The following is a 19,497-nucleotide window of genomic DNA, read 5'->3' on the forward strand; positions in this document are numbered from 1 at the left end:
ATAAATGAAATTTCAAATATTATAGATATTGCATGTTTTGATTAAACCAGGTGCATTAGTGGTCATTACTAAGGATTACCCCCATTTACCGGATCAGAATATAGGGCTCACGGCGGGTGTGACCGGTCGACAAGGGATGCTTACTCCTCCTAGGCACCTGATCCCACCTCTGGTGTGCACAGGGGTTCGTGTTTGCCGAACTATCTATTTTGTATTGCTTATAGGAGTTATGAGATTGTTCGTTATCTTCACCTTCCATGCAGGTGATAATGGAATATCGCTACATAGATATGGGAAGTTGACGATGGAGAAGCTGAAATCATCCCGTTTATCATGAAGTTGAATTGTTAGTTTGCCGTGAATGTCTACTTTCAATAAAATGTCTATATATTATAAGCACTATCAGAAAGGTAATTATTTTATCTTTTTTAAAACCACTTGTTCACTTTAACGTTATAGCACAGGGATACCTCACTCTAGATGAAGAAGATGGGAGGTAGCATTTGCATAGTCCATCACCTGAAAATCATTCTGGCCAAGTCTGAGTACGGCTGTCCATCTGTTTGTACTTCCTTCTTTCTGGACAGATCACCGTCAGCAAGTATAATAAATTTGGCTTCATTGGCTGCCTGTTCCTTCTGGATAAGCTGAATGACCACAGAGAGGTTTGGATAGGGGTGCTGACATATACTGTAGATTCCTTATTTTACGCGAGTACTTATTATCACGAAATGACTCATCAACGTCAAACCGCGAGAAAATACATAATAATAATAATGAATTTATTTTGTAAAGCGTAAAATCCATATTGCTTTAAACGATATTTAAATAACAATAAAATAAGTCGTATAAGAACAAATGACTAGTATGTGAAGATAAGGAATCCGTTATCATTGCACAACATAGTAATCTTGACTTAGATTTCATCTGCACAGACTAGTTGTAATGAATTGTAAACAGATGAGTCTTTAGTTTAGATTTAAAGATACAGAGACTTGCAGGAGTTCTGATATCATATGATAGAGCATTCCACAGTTTAGGGCCAGCCGCACTAAAAGCTCGAGTTTTTAATCACAGATGAGGGGGTATATGGCACTTGTGGGCTCTGATCACTGGCCCGCAGAGTTCTCTAGGGAGCAAAGAGTGTTATGTGTTCCTGCAGATAGGATGGAGCGATGATGTTGACTGTTTTGTGCACTAACACCAATTGTCTTGAAGAAGACTCTTTACTGAACTGGGTGCTCTGTTGATCAAGTGTTTTGGCGTGAGTTTTAGCAACATACAAATAAAAGCGAGAATTATTTTTTCGCGAGTAATTTTTCTCCTGAAATTATACGATAATAAATTCATCCCGTATATTTAGGAATTTACGGTACTGTTGATTTTGTGATAACAACCTTCTACCGCATTTGTAATTCTCGGTCCAACATTATAGTAGTGGTTCCAGTTCGCCATATGGTCTTCTACCAAAGTTTCGGTGACATAGTCTTTCACACGGAGGACATCCTGGCTATCATCATCATTGTCTTCCAGAGCCTGGAACCACACATCTCCACTTGATCCGCTACACACAGGTGATTCAAGTTGGTGTCAGTTGCAAAGATCATAATTCGATACCCTTGTGCATCAGTGTTATCAGCAAGAGAAACTTTTCACGGCTGATATGTTGATCCATGGTAGCGTAGCTGTGAAGGAGAAACTTCAAACGTACTGTGTCACGACATATACTAGAAGTGTTGTAAATCAAAGGTGGATTCTAAAACCAATTCTAAAGAACGTTTAGTAAATTTGAAGTTGCAAAACTTTTTCTCAAATAAAGAACATAAAAACATATGACTTTTCAACACTTTATACGACCATTCCTCACGATAAATTAAACCTTACACTATGAAAGGTTAAGATAACGCACTGTGATCAATCTTATAACTCCCCAATCTCATAACTCCTATAAGCAATACAAAATAGAGAATTAGGCAAACAATATGACATTATAGAAACTTGTTTATTCAATAAAATAGAAAAGGGAAATATTCATATCTTGTTATCAGTCATTAAAAGAATTAATCCGTTAAACACCACTTTGATTCTGCGCACAAGTACTCCTAAGTTGATATTAAACAGACGCTGGAGTTCCTCATTGACAATTGGTGATCAGGTTTTCCAACAACGAATTTTCTTCCTTTATGAGCTGGCCTGTTTTTATGCTCTCACGAGGCAGACTTTATTTAAAAGCTTCTATACATGAAAGGAAAAAAATCTTGTTTTGGCTTGAACTGAGCATTTAGATTTATCGACGATGTTTTATCTATTAATAATTATTATTTTCATTCATATGTCGATTCTATATATCCTATTCAACTCGAATGAAGACACCAAATATTATTTCATATCTGCCCCCAAACTTATATATTTTATTGAACATAACTCAGATTTATGACTTAAGTTTCTCCATCTTCAACTCCCCATATCTATGTAGCAATATTTCATTATCACCTGCATATGGTGTTTATATCTCTAAACTGATTTCACACGCACGAGGTTGTTCTGCGTACAGCCTGTGTTTTAACAGTTGAGAGAAACCACTGACGGTGATGTTACAGCCTCCATTAAAGTCAGCATTTCGCAAATGTTATGGTCGTTATAATAAAATAACAATACAAATTTACCAATACAACCTGTCAATGGATCAAATGCTGTTTGACGTGTTTCATACCAATTGAGGCCTTTCTTTACACACAGATTTTGACAGCGAGACAAAGGGTCCGCGGCGGGTGTACCCGGTCAACAGGCGATGTATACTCCGATCTTACTTCTTGTATGCCCAGGGGTGCGTGTTTGCCCTACTTTAACTTTTTTATTCTTTTAGGAGATCGATCCCTGATCATTCCCTTCACCTTTTCTTCAGAGTCCCGTGTCGACATAGCCGCAGCTTTCGATTATGGAGATCAAATTGACGTCTCTAGAACAGACACATAGCTAACGATAGTCTGTTACTTAGGGTCGAGTTAAGCTGTTCTTTTCTCTCTCTTTTTTTTTTTTTTTTTTTTGTATGTCACTTTGTAGTGGGTTTTTTTTTTTTATAGCAATATATCTTGATATCCGGTTTTTCATAATGACATTTAAGAGACGGGTGTTGTTGTTTGTGTTTGGTGTTATTTGTTTAAAATATTTATTAAAATTAGAGATATGTCCATTCTTTAACAATATTCTGTTCAATAGTCAATACACAATTTTATTTTAAGGTATTTAGAGGTTCAATATGTAAGTACAGGTAAACGGATTTAATAGCAATTCGTTAATCATTACAACTTTCTGACAAACGGGGTGATTTCAGCTTCTCCATCGTCAACTTCCCATATTTATGTAGCAAGATTCCATTATCACATGCACATGGTGTTTATATCTCTCAACTGGTGAATGCTTTGGAAACTTTGAAGTAAGAGTCATATTGTCAGGCTTATTAGTTTCAGTTCATCTTCTTAAGTTTATCCTTGGTTATATTAGGCCTCTAAATATTCTTCTCGAAGCAGAGAATTGCTACTTCGTTAAGGCACAAAACTTGAAATCCATATTTATAGACATTAGAGGAAATGTTGATGACAGATTTCTTGTTCTGCATGGAAGGGTTTTGACAATCGCTCAGGAAAATCAGGTTCCCTATCAAAAGCTTGAGGTGTAGATGAAGTTGTCGAGCAGTAATTATTTATAATTCAAGTTTCCACAAACTATTCGGTCGTCGATGGTAGGATTTTACTTGACCCCGTGTTATTTGGAAAAACGTGCAGATAATATTGGTGAAAGAATCAAAATAGAATACGCACGAGATTTGCCATTTCCTGATATATTGGAGCAAGAGATAGAAAGATTGATCGTGAAGTGTGGAAATGCTGGAACACTGTAAATTGACTTGTACATGTTACTACGAACAATCCCGGCAGGAGCTTCCTCATCTGAGTGATCATTTTAGTTCCAAGATAGAGAACGTGGTGTCCAAGGACAACAACGGAAGACATGTTGTGTAATATTGCTATGCTACACATTCACAAAAATGGTGCGAGTCATCTTCGTGCCGAGAAAGTTTTGAAAATCTAGATTATGTCAGGAAAGAAAAAAATAGATCTTGCTTCACAAGAATACGAATATCTAGAGTAACAGATCATCAGGGGATGCTTACTTCTCCTAGGCACCTGATCCCACCTCTGGTGTGTCCGGTCATCAGGGGATGCTTACTTCTCCTAGGCACCTGATCCCACCTCTGGTGTGTCCGGTCATCAGGGGATGCTTACTTCTCCTAGGCACCTGATCCCACCTCTGGTGTGTCCGGTCATCAGGGGATGCTTACTCCTCCTAGGCACCTGATCCCACCTCTGGTGTGTCCGAGAGTCCGTGTTTGTCCTACTCTTAATTTTGTATTCTTTATATAAACTGTTCGTTATTTTCACCTTCTCATGCAGTAAGTAAATATACTGATTACAGTTCAGTTGGTCGTTTTACATCGCTCAAAAAGAGCCTCATGTGTTTTAAAAATCTAGTTATATCTATTTAAGTGCATGGAAAAGTATTGTCCTAAAACATCAAAATACCAGGCACTTTGCCCTGGACCAACTGGGGATCTTAAGGCGTCCTTCTTCCTCTTCGTGGATGCCCGCACTATATCTAGCCCTCATCAACACCAACATATACAAGTTTGAGATGGATGTTTAAAGAGCAATAACTCACATTGTCTGACGTGTTTCATACAGATTGTTAAGCCGTTCTTGGCACACTGATTTTGACTGCGGATAACTCCGTTTACCTGATCAGGATATAGGGCTCACGGCGGGTGTGACCGGTCGACAGTGGATGCTTACTTCTCCTAAGCAATTGATCCAACCTCTGATGTGTCCAGGGATCCGTGTTTGCTCAACTATCTATTTTGTATTGCTTGTAGGAGTTATGAGATTGATCACTGTCCGTTATCTTCACCTTTCATTAAACTACAGTATACTTGCCATGTTTCTTCCAAGACTATTTCTAAATTGATAATGAATTCATTCACAAACTAGTAGATTGATGGTCAATACAATATATTATTCTGGATAGTGTTAAAATTTTAAAGTATGACAACTGAATACCCTGAATCAACTTGTCTGGGGTTGTTTATAATGAGAATAGAGATAACGATCCCCGAAGAAGGGCTTGATATGAATCTTTACTTGAATATGGAAATGTATAATTAGACTTACGTACTGCCCTACAAATTGAAAAATAGAGATCAGGTACAAAAATATGGCATAAAAATTTCTACACGACGTTTAAACCCGCACCATTACAGCTACATTCATTAATACTACGAAGTCTTAATCCAACATCGGATCTCTTAAAACAGAGAGTTCATTCGCAGACAGTCATCAGACGTACCTCTGAACATATATTTTTTTTCTTTTCAAATCCACATAATGTTTCTTTTTTCACACAAGCCTACTAACATACACACACACAGACAAACAAACACTGCTAATCCACAACATCTTCTATGGCGGAGGTCGTAAGCTCCGGAATCCTGAAAAGGCATTGAGCAAATCCTGTTGTAATAAACAACCACTATAATATCTTTGCTAGACAATCAGTCAAATTCTTTCTTTTCGCTCAGTGTTATTTCTAACGTCATGTCATCTCGATGTTTTCTGTAAATAAAACGAATTATTCTAAGAACGAAATCAAAAACAAAGAAAAAGTGGTCGACTCAATGCATTCTATTGCTAAGAGTGACCATATTCATGCAACTAGTGTTAAAGCATCACGTGACTTACAGTTCATCCGGATGCGTGACGTCATCTATAGTCTGCGGTAGAGGTCTTCCGTTGGTTTCCGGAAGCATCAGTGCTAAGAGCCCGGCTACGACGGCCAGGACACCAAACACAAGAAGCGGAAGGGGGTTCCAGAAGACCTGGAGGTCCAGGATTTGAGGAGCCAACATCCCTCCTATACGGGCGGACATTGAAGAAACACCCATACCAATATTTCTATAGCAAAATAATTTCATTGTGTTTTAATTATCGGTCATTGATATGTATTAAACGAACTCTTGATTAAAGACATCTCAATCTTAACCTAATTTGACATTTCATTCCATAAGTATGAAATACATACTACAACTATACTGTATATTTTTGATTGCGACAACAAATCTTCCCGCTTTGAACTGAAACAACCCTGACATATTGTAATATACATGTATGAAAGGTGATAATTACTGCAACGAATCGCGTGTAAACTACCGTGAAACTAAAAGAGTAACGAATCGCGTGTAAACTACCGTGAAACTAAAAGAGTAACGAATCGCGTGTAAACTACCGTGAAACTAAGAGAATAACGAATCGCGTGTAAACTACCGTGAAACTAAGAATAACGAATCGCGTGTAAACTACCGTGAAACTAAGAGTAACGAATCGCGTGTAAACTACCGTGAAACTAAGAATAACGAATCGCGTGTAAACTACCGTGAAACTAAGAGAGTAACGAATCGCGTGTAAACTACCGTGAAACTAAGAGTAACGAATCGCGTGTAAACTACCGTGAAACTAAGAATAACGAATCGCGTGTAAACTACCGTGAAACTAAGAGAGTAACGAATCGCGTGTAAACTACCGTGAAACTAAGAATAACGAATCGCGTGTAAACTACCGTGAAACTAAGAGTAACGAATCGCGTGTAAACTACCGTGAAACTAAGAATAACGAATCGCGTGTAAACTACCGTGAAACTAAGAGAGTAACGAATCGCGTGTAAACTACCGTGAAACTAAGAGTAACAAACCGCGTGTAAACTACCGTGAAACTAAGAGTAACAAACCGCGTGTAAACTACCGTGAAACTAAAAGAGTAATGAATATATTCTTGAAATAACATTTCTATGGATTGAACACAAAACTGTGAAAACGGAGCGCGAAAATAACCAGAAGTGAATTATCATTCAGTTTCTCATTACCTGACTACTGTTGGGAACACCTCAGCTGCCATGAGATAGATAATAGCATACGATGCCGTGATGCCAAACTTCCCGAACATTGCTAGGGTAACTTTCAAAGCCACCAAATCTGAAACGCAAAGGAAAACGTCACCAAGCATATTCTCAATATTCATCGTGGATATCATCAATATTCAACAAAATGCATCGCAACCGAGCATATTCATCAATATTCAACGAAATCCATTACAGTCATGCATATTCATCAATATTCAAGATGGTAATTTTGCAGACATGCTATTTGTATCAATGTTTTCATATCGTGCCGTCTCACACCTGTGGCATATTGGATAAACATATTTGTTTAATTGACACGCTGCATACATCGTATAAATAAATATTTCTGCAGATCCGCATTCTGTATATTTCCACCTGTCAGTGTCAGCTTGTGAGAATGCTGTTTATGAATATAATCCACATTGTCTGTGTTAGTAACAAATTCCTCTCTAAATTTTTTTGTTTCATATATAGTAAATTAAAGGCATAAATGACTGCCATAAAAATACAAGTATAAATAAATTTCATAATTTTTATGTAATAATTTTCCTTATATGAAAAACCTAAGACTACATAAGGATGAAGACCAGCGCGTCTGGTATATAAACTCTGTTTATCATCATTTCTTCCTTCCTTTCGGTCTGGTATATAAACTCTGTTTAACATCATTTCTTCCTACCTTTCGGTCTGGTATATAAAACTCTGTTTAGCATCATTTTTTCCTACCTTTCGGTCTGGTATATAAAACTCTGTTTAACATCATTTCTTCCTACCTTTCGGTCTGGTATATAAACTCCGTTTAACATCATTTCTTCCTACCTTTCGGTCTGGTATATAAACTCTGTTTAACATCATTTTTTCCTACCTTTCGGTCTGGTATATAAAACTCTGTTTAACATCATTTCTTCCTATCTTTCGGTCTGGTATATAAAACTCTGTTTAACATCATTTCTTCCTACCTTTCGGTCTGGTATATAAAACTCTGTTTAACATCATTTCTTCCTACCTTTCGGAACTTCCTACTTTGGGAACCTTCCTACCTTTCGGAATAAAAGCTGATGCCACACAGCTAATTCCACCAAAGATCATAGAAATTGTTAGTGGCTTTTTTCTTCCCAGTCGATTAAGGCATAACACACAAATGATATATGCGGGGATTTCCACGGCCCCTGCGATCATGAAATTAATGTAAGGATCTCCTCCTAAGTTATCTGTCCCCAGTGCTAGTCCATAGTACACCATTGCATTCACTAACCTAAAATGTCACAGGACTGATCAAGTTACTGATGTGTTAGTAGAATGTGAGTACTACAAGTTACTGCAGTAGTAGTAAACAAAGAGGTATACAAACTACTACTGTACTAGAAGTCTGGGAGTACTATATGTTACTATTGCACTAGTAAATGGAGGGGGGGGGGGGGGGGCACTACACATTATCATTGTACTAATGAACTGGGATACTACACAATACTCGAGTACGTTTACCAAGAATGTATTTTTTAAACTAATGCTTTATTTTTGTCATCATGAACACAAGAATGTTTTAACATCATCGTATAGTTCACAACGAAAGTAGTGTGTATAAGCTGGAATACTAATTATACATTAACGTGTGATGGCGTGTAACATGAAGAGGATTTACATGTAGAACGCGCCTTGTACTTCATCCTACTGCGATTATGATTTATTCTAAGTGCTGAAACATTAGGTATAGGATATCTAAGAGGCTTGTATAATGGGGTATATAAAGAATAAAAGCATGGAGGTAATTTATATTCTACGCAAGATTGCCAATGTCTACTCCGGCACGGTTTTCATTTTTACTTCATATATTTAAAATCTCGCGAGACCCAGATATGCCGAGAATTAGAATTTAGGCTACACTTTGTATAATGTTATATCAAAATTCAAAATCATGCATGTTGGGAGTTTTAACGACGATGCAAGTTATCAACGTTCGCGATTGAATGCTTCAGGAAGAATAGGGAAATACACAAACGCCCCGAAATGAAATTTCAATAGAAAATTTTCCCCGTTACCGTTTGAAAAGAAGCATTATAAAAAGTAGATAGGCGTGTGGATTAACGAATTGAGATCTATCGATTTTAAATTTGGTCCAAATAAAGTATGATATTTGAAAGTATATTTTGAATTTCCATGTTTTTGCTTCGAATCTTATTCCATCTGCTTGGTAATTACTGCATTCGTGTGGATCTCTAGTGAAGTGGCCCAGGCTCATCACACTTAGACTTCTGACGAGAGCTCTATTAACGTAGTATTTACGATCTTGCGTATCTTCGAAAGCAGAAATATTATCCAATGCGTTCAGTGCTTATGGATATCACCCATAGCGCATACAACTTACTGATTCCTGATGTCTGAGATACACAGGTTTAAAGGGTGGCATTTTCATCGAGAAATACATGTACAATACATCAAATCAAAGCAACACAGGTTTATCATCATTATTACGACAAAACATTGGTTAATGTATATATGTAGCATTTTATATTTTTAAAAACAAGATGTGTTTGTGAAACACAAATGCCCCCGATAATGGCCAATTCTGAAGATGGCCAAGGTCACAAGGGCAAATATCTTGGTACCACTAGAAAGATCTTGTCAACAGAAATGCTCATGTACAATATGAAAGCTCTAATATTTACCATTTAGAAGTTATGACCAATGTAAAAAAAAAAAAAAAAAAAAAAGTAGGTCAAATGTCAAGGTCAAAAGGTTCAATACCAACGGAAAGGTCTTGTCACAAGGAATACTCATGTGAAATATCAAAGCTCTATCACTTACTGTTCAAAAGTTAGTAGCAAGGTTAAAGTTTCAGACAGAATGACAGACAGGACAAAACATTATGCCCCCCCGATCTTCGATCTCGGGGGCATACAAAACGAATATTCTTCGCTAATACTCACCAGTTAAACCACACATTAAGGGACAGGATCAACATCTGGTATGGTCGAAACAGGTCGAGAAACGTGTACTTCCGGTCGTCAATTGCTGCCTCTTTCTGTTTTTCGTTGGACTGTCCGATCCCTTCTAGCATGCTCTCTGTGATGATCACGTTATTGGAGTCTGCTACTTTCAATATAACCTTTTTCGCCTCCTCATCTCGACCTTTGGAGAGTAACCATCGAATGGACTCTGGAAGAATGCTGATACAGCAAAAACGGGAATGAATTAATACAGGGTCCCGCAACGGCCATGTGAAGGTCACACAAAAATAAATTTAAAATTAGAAATATTACTAGCGAATTAAGAGAGTTTTCAGTCTGATTGAGAGTGATGATGTTTAAATATCCCCATATTCCTAAGATTTTCCATTGATATTCAAATCAGAATTTGTCTATTCCAGGAATAACTATATTCAAAAGTAAATCAGCTGACCTAAATAACATTCTTTGCAATAATCGTATGCAAACTTTTTCTTTCTTTATTTTTACCCATAAAACTCGTATGCTCGTGTTATTTTACGTATTGAGTGGATGTGAATTGAACTAAGGCTTGTTACAATGTACTATAAATAATCTCTCTCCCTTGCTGCAACTTTTATATTTGACGGGAAAAGGTTATTCCTAGACAGCATCAATGTCAACAATGTCATGCTAATATTTGAATATACTTATTTCATATTTGTATATATTTTTTTTAAAAAGGTTAAGATATTTTTTTTAATTGAAAAATGATGTAAAGTTACCATAGATAAGATTTTTAGAAAAATGGTGTTAAGTTACCATAGATATGCAGCAAACAGAACTACAGGCACGGTGATGGCAACTTCGATGTAACGCCAGTCGTAGATGAGGTAGGCTACTGCGGATAAGGCCATGTAGCCGATGCTGTAGAACCCCTGAATTAGGAATCCGGCCAAGACTCGGTAACTCGGTCCCACGAGCTCAGTGCCTGTAGTACAAATATCCAACACTATTTTGTGATAGAGGATGATTCATGCCGTTTAATACCATTTTGTAAATCAGTGTTACCAGTATTATTTCTATCCATCTATACTATGATCTAGAATTCCCTGTCAATCAAAATGTTGTCAGTATTCACTATGCCGAGGTCGTACTGTGGTCTTAAATCCCCTACCACCAACGGGTAATTGAGGCCCTATTCATTAGAGTTACTTATTGACAATATCTACGTACATGTAGTCTTTTGACAACAGGTCTTGCAACAGTCTATTGAAATATCCATGGGCACAAATTGTGCTCCTTTATTAATTGACTTGTTTTTGCATTCTTATGGGACAGATTTTGTTCCAAAGCTTTTACTTTAGAAGAAAAAATCCCATGCTGTGCCTATCAACTCAACGTTTAAATACACTGATTATATTAATTATATTCAGTTTCATTCATATGTTGACTCGATATATCCCTGTGAACTCGGAACAAGAGGCCCAAAGACTTTATAGGTCACCTGAGTATTTGTTAAAAGTAACACTAGTCCCAAATTCTATGAAATCTATAATGATTTCCCCTGTTCGGTATCTAATATTCAGCAGCGTAAAACAGATGTGTTCTTAAAACACAAATGCCCGTGAAAGTACCCATACTGGCAGGAGTCCTGAAATTTACAATAATATCAATTAGTTATGCCCCCCTTGTCTCAAAGATGTTTCATACCAAATTTGAAAAGAATTGGAATAGCAGTCATCAAGAAGGTAAAAATTAAAGAAGATGTTATTTAAATGCTTTACAAATAACACACCTTTACCAAATTTGGCCCCGTCCTTGAGTAAGAAACAATAACCCAGGGTCCGCGTTTGCCCTATTTTACAATTTCGTTATCTTCACCTTTTCATTTCACTGAGCACCCTACTAGACTAACAGTACTAGTGGACTTCCTGTGTGACCTACTAGACTAACAGTACTAGCGGACTTCCTGTGTGACATACTAGACTAACAGTACTAGTGGACTTCCTGTGTGACCTACTAGACTAACAGTATTAGTGGACTTCCTGTGTGATAAAAAAAAAACTAAGTCTGGTCTCTCTAACTTTTAAGTAAGAACCTTTAAACTTTCTGCACTGCACCTCAATTTCAACTCTTTTGAAAACGAATTTTTCATTACTCAGGATGCATTCTTTTATAAAACACCTCACTGTTTGGGGTTTCATCATTGCCTTTCTCGTAAGATGATAATCAATTTCTACTACCATGCAGTACACTTCACAATGAGGAAAGCATTTGGTCTATTAGGGATATACATTATACGTTGATCTTTATTGGCATTTAAATTTTAACAGTCAAAGACACTAATAAGTCGCTTTCGCACAATGACATACATGCACTCATTCAAAGACACAAGGCCATGGCGTCTATACTACAGAAATCGGATAACTACAAAGTCAAAATTTAAATATGGTGTGAATAGGAGAGAAATAAGCTCCAGCTCTAATTCCTCGGTTCAAGGTTACTGTTCATTAACACAAAGGACTTCTAAAGTGAACACCCCCACATGCCCCGTCCGTATCAGGCCAGAACATTCAGTCATATCAGCCTCGACAGCGTTATATATATATATACTTAGGTTACATTTTGATGACATTTTAATGACGACTTGGTGTAGCATGATACAATTTCTCTCCATGAATTTGGACAAGTTGTGATTTGCGATTTGTCTATGTCAACTTTCTATACGTCGTTACAAGATATTGTGTTTAATCCATGTCCTTAAAAATCTGGACAATGAAATGGAACATTGACTTGTTGCAATTGGCTTGTTCAAGACAGGCAGTACATGTCATCTAAATTACAACGCCTTCTTGATGTGGTATATTAAATTGAGTCGCTCAAAGTTGACGAATAATTCATGAGGAATTGTTATTATCGACTTATGAAAATCAGACAACATATTTAATTAAAATGTAGATAAATAGTTTTTATTGCTTAATTAATAAATGCAATATCACATCTCTGTCATAAGATGTTACAAGTACATCTATGATATGTGCCCTCTGTATCGAACAAGTCGATATAGCAGTACGACATTGCCATGAGGTACTAGTAGGCCTACATCTATACGATATTTATTTTCTACCGTAGTACGCGACGCTTCGCGCAGACATATTCGCGTCGGCATACTTCATGAAGCACGTTATACCTTCATGTATTTTCAAAAATGAATATTTTTTTAAAAATATTTTTACATTTCATTTTCATTTCTGTTGGAATTCCCAGCCGTTAAAATGTACTATATTTATCAAGATTCATGCAGATAAGCTGCACTATATTACACCATGTCTCTATAACGAAGTCTTTACACCGTTGTACAGACGATTATATAACAATACAACACAACAGGAGGTGGGTACACGTTTCCGTATGGTGTCCAGATAGGACCATTTGCAAAAGCGTGACTGCGCGTTAGTCACAACACGCCGTCACGCCAACAAGCAACACGCCTTCGCGCTCTCACGTCAACAAGCAACGCGCCTTCGCGCAGACAAGCAACGAGCCATCGCACCGTCACGCCAACAAGCAACACGGCGCGAAGGCGTATTGCTTGTTGGCGTGACAGCGCGAGAGTGTGTTGCTTGTTGTCGTGAAAGCGCGAAGGCACATTGCTTGTCTGCGCGAAGGCGCGTTGCTTGTTGGCGTGAGGGCGCGAAGGCCCGTTGCTTGTTGGCGTGACGGCGTGTTGTGACTAACGCACAGTCACGCTTTTGCAAATGGCCCTATCCGGACACCATATTTCCGTAACAAACCACAGATTAAACTTTACCTTATACTCCTATAAACTAGGTCGTTTTAAAAAGATATCTAAATAAGTAAATATATCATATGCAATAGCATGCATCAACTCAAACAATTAATTATTTATTGAAGTCGATGTGCGTCATCACGAATATCCGGATTAGGGACATTGTCCCTATTATCACACCCAGATATAGACAAATGCAAAGCACTAGTGTTCGGGTGCAAAAAACTTGAGGGGATAATTCAAAACTCGTCTTCTCTGTATCTCTACGTCACATTGTTATACAATTCCGTTCAGATTTTCTTCCCATGATGGACTTTTTCAATGACAAAAGTGCACCAAGTCTTAATCATATTTCGTTATATGGCCAAATCATATGACTCTCAGGAAAAACACTAAGGAGACGATAACACAACGCACTGCCTTGTAGTGATGAACCCTTATATCAATTATCTTAGAGCCTTAGACGAAAGGAAAAAACGTTATCTACAGTGAATTTCTAATCATTTGGCCTTGAGACTGAAACAACATTTGACACACATTCAGAGAAGTGATAATGCGATAATTTTAAATTTGTGGCCTAGGTGTCACATTAAGTGTGTCACAGTGACACACTGACCATCATAAATTCTATAAGTATACCTGCCACAACTACAATTTTTCCCACATATGTTCTTAGGGTGCTTCGAACGCGTTCGCAGTCCTAGTTTATACGCACGACCCTATGCAGAAAATGAAGATATGCAAAATTCTGAAGAACTTACTCTTACAATATTGTTCCTAGTATTTAAGCTATATAAAAATTAATTGTGGATATTAGTGAAATCATTGTGTCATAGACATGCAGTATAGGAAATTCCAGCATAGGAGTTATTGCCCTTGACAACATTTTTAAAATTATAAATAATTGATTATCTATGGAAAATAAAAACTTTTCAGTATCAAAAGTTTACCAAATTTTTTTTATTTTATTCAGTGAATAAAAATTCCTGTGAAGGATATATTTCAATCATGCAAAAATTTAATTAAATAAAGATTTTGCAAAAACCTATGACATCACATGAGGATCGATCACCTTAATAACGATTCCTGTTTTAAGGGAGATTTAACGTATTTCCATCAATATATTTTCAAATTATTTCGCACTTAAATTGTCATCTTCGCTAGCCAAGGGTGATGATACACGGTGTTTCACTTGCATCGTCACCCCTGGCTAGTGAAGATGTTAACTGAGGCAGCACTAGAGTCAAAAGATCTGCATTCAAATTGTAATGCGTAACAAACCATCTTGACACATTTACATGTTCTCGACCTCTACGTCAAATTATACGTTTTAGCGAGTGCTTTAACTCCGAAACTTTTTTTTTTTAAGTAGTGCTTACTATCGCAATCTTATTGTTGAGTGTGGCGGAAAACATCAATCAATCAATCAATAATTCTAACGTCAAGATCAATTCCTTGAAGCAAGTTATTTGACTAAAGCTTACAATAAAATGTCGAGTATAGTGTTACTCCCGCGACCTTGACCTCAAGAATATGTTCGTATTCTCTATTCGATCTGATAGGTGTACAATATTTGATATTGAATGCATCACTAAAAGCAATGCAATGGGATGACCTTGACTTTTTCTCTCATAGTTGGATTACATGGACATGGTATTCTAAGCATCTGCACACCATCTGTGTCTTTAGTTATTCGGTACGTGGAAGTTGGTCAGTCATTGTGTACCTAATAACATGATTTTTTTTACTTAGAATTCTTCAGAATAATCCAATAATTAGTATTAGAAATCATTAAATGACCATGGATTCAACCAACTTCAATTTAATCTTTTCAGAGATAAGATAAGACAGGTATATAAATTTGATTTGAGAGACCTACAAGTACTTATCAAACGAAAATCTGCAAAAGTGGAAATAATGCAAATTTTCATTCGTGTTTATGTGAGGAAGATGTACTCCCAAAGGGCCGTACTTATACATACACATGGTGTAAGCGACTAGAAAGAGCCCTGTCTGAGCGGCGCCCTGGAGAATGTAGAACGGGATGAAGACAAACATGGACGGAGAGGCTGCAGCAACACAGCCAACGATCAGCAACATCAGCAACCCGGCAAAAAACATCGGCCGACGACCAAATCTACAACAGTATCAAAGATCATTACCACGTACAAATCTACAACAGTATCAAAGATCATTACCACGTACAAATCTACAACAGTACCAAAGATCATTACCACGTACAAATCTACAACAGTATCAAAGATCATTACCACGTACAAATCTACAACAGTATCAAAGATCATTACCACGTACAAATCTACAACAGTATCAAAGATCATTACCACGTACAAATCTACAACAGTACCAAAGATCATTACCACGTACGTGTTTTGGGGTTTTTTTATGTTGGGGGAGGAGGTTGAAATTTGTTGGTGTTTTGAGGGTTTTTTATGTTGGGGGGGGGGGGGGTGAAATTTGTTGGTGTTTTGAGGGTTTTTTAAGTCGGGGGGAGGAGGTTGAAATTTGTTGGTGTTTTGGGTTTGTTCGTTTCCTTTTGCTTTGATATGGGGGGGGGGGGGTGCACTGTGTGATATCATAACATATGTTTCACATTAAATCTTAACCAAACTTAATTGAGTCTAGAATTTATAGCAAAAATGACAAAATATGAAGAGACGATATACTCATCAGATTACATTGAAGAAAAGATGTAATTTAATACCATATGAAATGTTCATGATGCATAATTTCCTTTGACCCTTTCTCGTGTTTAATCGGCAGATACGGCTAGAGGGTGTCTGAGTGTAATGTGTGAATGATTTCATTTGGATATGACCGAAAATACTTACATGTCCGACAGCTGGCCAAATACAACGGCACCGAGAAGCCGGCCGAAAAAGTACAGGGTTTTGGACGTGCTTCTTAGCCATGCTGATTCACAGACTAGGTGAAACTATCAAAAGCAAAATAAAAAAAATAAGATCCATGAGTTGTAAAAATGAAAATCTTGAAGACTTTTCTAAAGTGCTATTCTTTTAATTAATTGATGTTATAGAGTATGTATAAGTGTAGATTTCGATACCACTGCTGACAGTTGTCAGCTCATTGTAAGCGTGGTCCTGCAGTAGATTTCGATACCACTGCTGACAGTTGTCAGCTCATTGTAAGCGTGGTCCTGCAGATTATTTTCCAGGGTGTTTGGTATTCACATTCTGCTTTGGTTTCCATGTGTGCATTCAAATATGATTAGAAATTGCTAAATATCTCTGTAGTTATTCATAAAACAGGACAGATTTACATTGAGTACACCGAGGTCTTTGTTTATAAAATAGTAATAGCTTGGCAACATTCAAACATTCCGAAGAAAATCACTGTCAATACGAGATACAAAAGAATGCAGGTACACATCAAATATTTAAAATGAAATGCGAGATTTGTACACACAAATACAGTGACGGTGTTTATAAAAGAAAATGTTTAGATAAGGACTATTGAATATGCAATAAGTGAGCTAGGGTCATTTACACCTGAAATTTTTTTCAACGAAATATTGGAAAATTGCATTGATTCACCGGGTCATCCTTGGGTTATTAATTCTTTTCCCCAATATCGATCATGAAACAACCAAGACGCACGCTTCTTTCCCCTCCTTTGAACTTAATCTCCCTTGAACGACCTTTAAAAAAAATGTTAGTTTTCAATGTGACGCGAGTACAGTTGACTCGTTTTGAATTCCTGAATGAAATATTAATAATCCACGCATAGAAAAAAAAAAGGGGGGGGGGGAGAGAAAAAGAAGTTACCATCAAAGTACTTCATCTCGGATAACCATGATTGATTGTCACGAGTAGAAAAATGAAATTATGGTATCCGGGTAGAATTTTTCAGACCTTGACGATGTCATGCAGACTTGTATTGCATCAGTATGTTCCTGATTATACATGTATGGTCTTGGGGTGAGAAGTACTAATGGCTATTCTCTCTACTGGGTTCCCAAGTTAATTTGAGGAGAAGAGACTCCGCATTAAGAATAGTTAAAATTGAACCATTTTAAGTTGTAATCATAGATTTAACGAGTTTGAAATCAATGCAGCTAGTAGTTTAACGTATGAATTTCCGCGAGTCAATAAAAATATTTGCTTTTATTGATTGACCAAATTAAAAGATCACCAAGTCTTCAGAGCCACAACGTTACAACTTATGTTGATTCAGATACTGTGAGCAGTTAGGCAATTCATTCACAAGGTGTCAAGTACAGTGGTTTATAATATACACTTGCAATATGCACAATGCAAGTCAGAGAACAATTTAATCCTTGCCTTGAGCGAATTTCTGATGCATTTCTATGACATGGTGTAAATAAGGCAGTGAATTAAGGAAAAGTAGTTACTCTGTCTTGATATTTAAAAAAAAGGTTCTAAACTTCATGCTTAACCTACCTGAGTTACAATTGTAGACCCGTACACATCACGAGAAAATTCCCAGTCAGAGCATTCTACTTTACCAAAAGAAGCATTTGTTTGTGAGGATTCAAGCTCCTGGAATGTATAACTGCTGTTAGAGATGGAATGAAGGACTTGTTCTGGATTGTAAATTTCACACGCATCTTCGTCAGCTCTCCTCAGGAAAGAAGTCCAACGATCAAACGTCACATTCCCAGCACCAACAGACGACAGATTCACGTGCGGAATCTGGCATTTTTTCTTCGGATTGGCACCCACAAATACCATATTCATGGCATGAAAAGCGCACACGATCGACACGAGACATATTAGAAAAAGGCGGGTCCGCTGGTAGTGTCCTAATTCACCTAGTACCTTCAGAAGTTCGTCAAAATGCATAGCAAGATGATAGAATGGAAGAGTTTTTCTTCACCGGATATCGGATGTAGCTTAAATAATCCGTTCCCCTTTCCATTAAATGCGATCCTGATCTGAAATGATGTTAATGGGCGATTATCGTATTTAAATCTCGCTGCCACCACGTGGGTCAACAAGTCGGTTCAGTTCCTATCGCTATCTCCAGAAATGGATAAAATAAGAATCGCGGATACAAATGCGAGAAGAGGATTGTGGAGTAACGACCTTAAAAAGAGAACACCTTAATCTGTGGAAGTGTTAGTTAAATATAGCGCGATAAAGCTGGTGGGGCGATAGAAATTATAATATCATAGGGAACAAAGGTCGATATCGGTCGATTAACAACAGTGTCAATATTATGATTATGGTATCCTTTGACTGAACGAGTAAGACGTAAAGTCTCTGTGAGTAATTACATGCATAAACATTGTCCTTGTATTATGTAACTGGAATTGTGGAGAGTTGATTTGATTATTTGCGAGTACTGCGTGTTTACTGTTTGTTGTTTCCTCACCACGCTGTTGTCTACCGACAGGATTTTTTTTTATGGAGAGCGTAGATCTCTCTTTTACTCCCCTGAAATGAGTTCTCATATATATATATATAAATATATTATATATATATATATATATATAAAGCACTAAATAATCACAACTAAGTACTGAAAATTTTCGCCCCAGCCCGGGGTCGAACCAGCGACGTACGGCACCCACCGCCTAGCAAGATTGTCAAACCAGTGCGTAAGTCCACTCGGCCACAACGACTTCCCCTATATATATATATATATATATATATATATATATATATATATATATATATACATATATATATATATATAAATTAAAATATACATTGTAAATATTTAATAAAAATGAACTAAGAAAAAGAAAATACCCACTGTACTTTAGATTCCAGG

At 37.1% G+C, this 19,497-nt stretch overlaps 1 protein-coding gene across 3 annotated transcripts; it reads right to left on the reverse strand.

Moving 5' to 3' along the window:
- Positions 1-768: 768 nt before the first annotated feature.
- Positions 769-19,014, reverse strand: LOC125677183 (organic cation transporter protein-like). 3 transcript variants are annotated; one of them, XR_008801745.1, is made up of 10 exons: positions 18,162-19,014; positions 16,572-16,675; positions 15,705-15,859; positions 10,752-10,920; positions 9,933-10,172; positions 8,046-8,260; positions 6,970-7,078; positions 5,793-6,005; positions 1,405-5,666; positions 769-1,243 (listed from the first exon to the last, which is right to left on the reverse strand). XR_008801745.1 is itself a non-coding variant. In XM_048915159.2 (9 exons), exons 1-9 carry the CDS (start codon positions 18,561-18,563, stop codon positions 5,606-5,608), a joined length of 1,668 nt encoding a protein of 555 aa, XP_048771116.2. In that variant the 5' UTR covers positions 18,564-19,014; the 3' UTR covers positions 769-5,605. The 3 variants fall into 3 exon arrangements, 1 of the variants encoding a protein (XP_048771116.2); XR_008801744.1 differs by having other exon boundaries at positions 1,398-5,666; XM_048915159.2 differs by having other exon boundaries at positions 769-5,666.
- Between the last annotated feature and the right edge of the window lie 483 nt (positions 19,015-19,497).

The sequence above is a fragment of the Ostrea edulis genome, chromosome 3 (genome assembly GCF_947568905.1).
Source record: "Ostrea edulis chromosome 3, xbOstEdul1.1, whole genome shotgun sequence".
Lineage (NCBI taxonomy): Eukaryota > Metazoa > Mollusca > Bivalvia > Ostreida > Ostreidae > Ostrea > Ostrea edulis.

Coding starts and splice junctions, on each gene's coding strand:
- LOC125677183 (XM_048915159.2), bottom strand. CDS start 18,563: ATGCATTTTGACGAACTTCTGAAGGTACTAGGTGAATTAGGACACTAC. Junction 15,860..16,571: donor TTTGGCCAGCTGTCGGACAT/GTAAGTATTTTC, acceptor ATACTGTTGTAG/ATTTGGTCGTCGGCCGATGT. Junction 7,079..8,045: donor ATCAGCTTTTATTCCGAAAG/GTAGGAAGGTTC, acceptor TTTGCGTTTCAG/ATTTGGTGGCTTTGAAAGTT.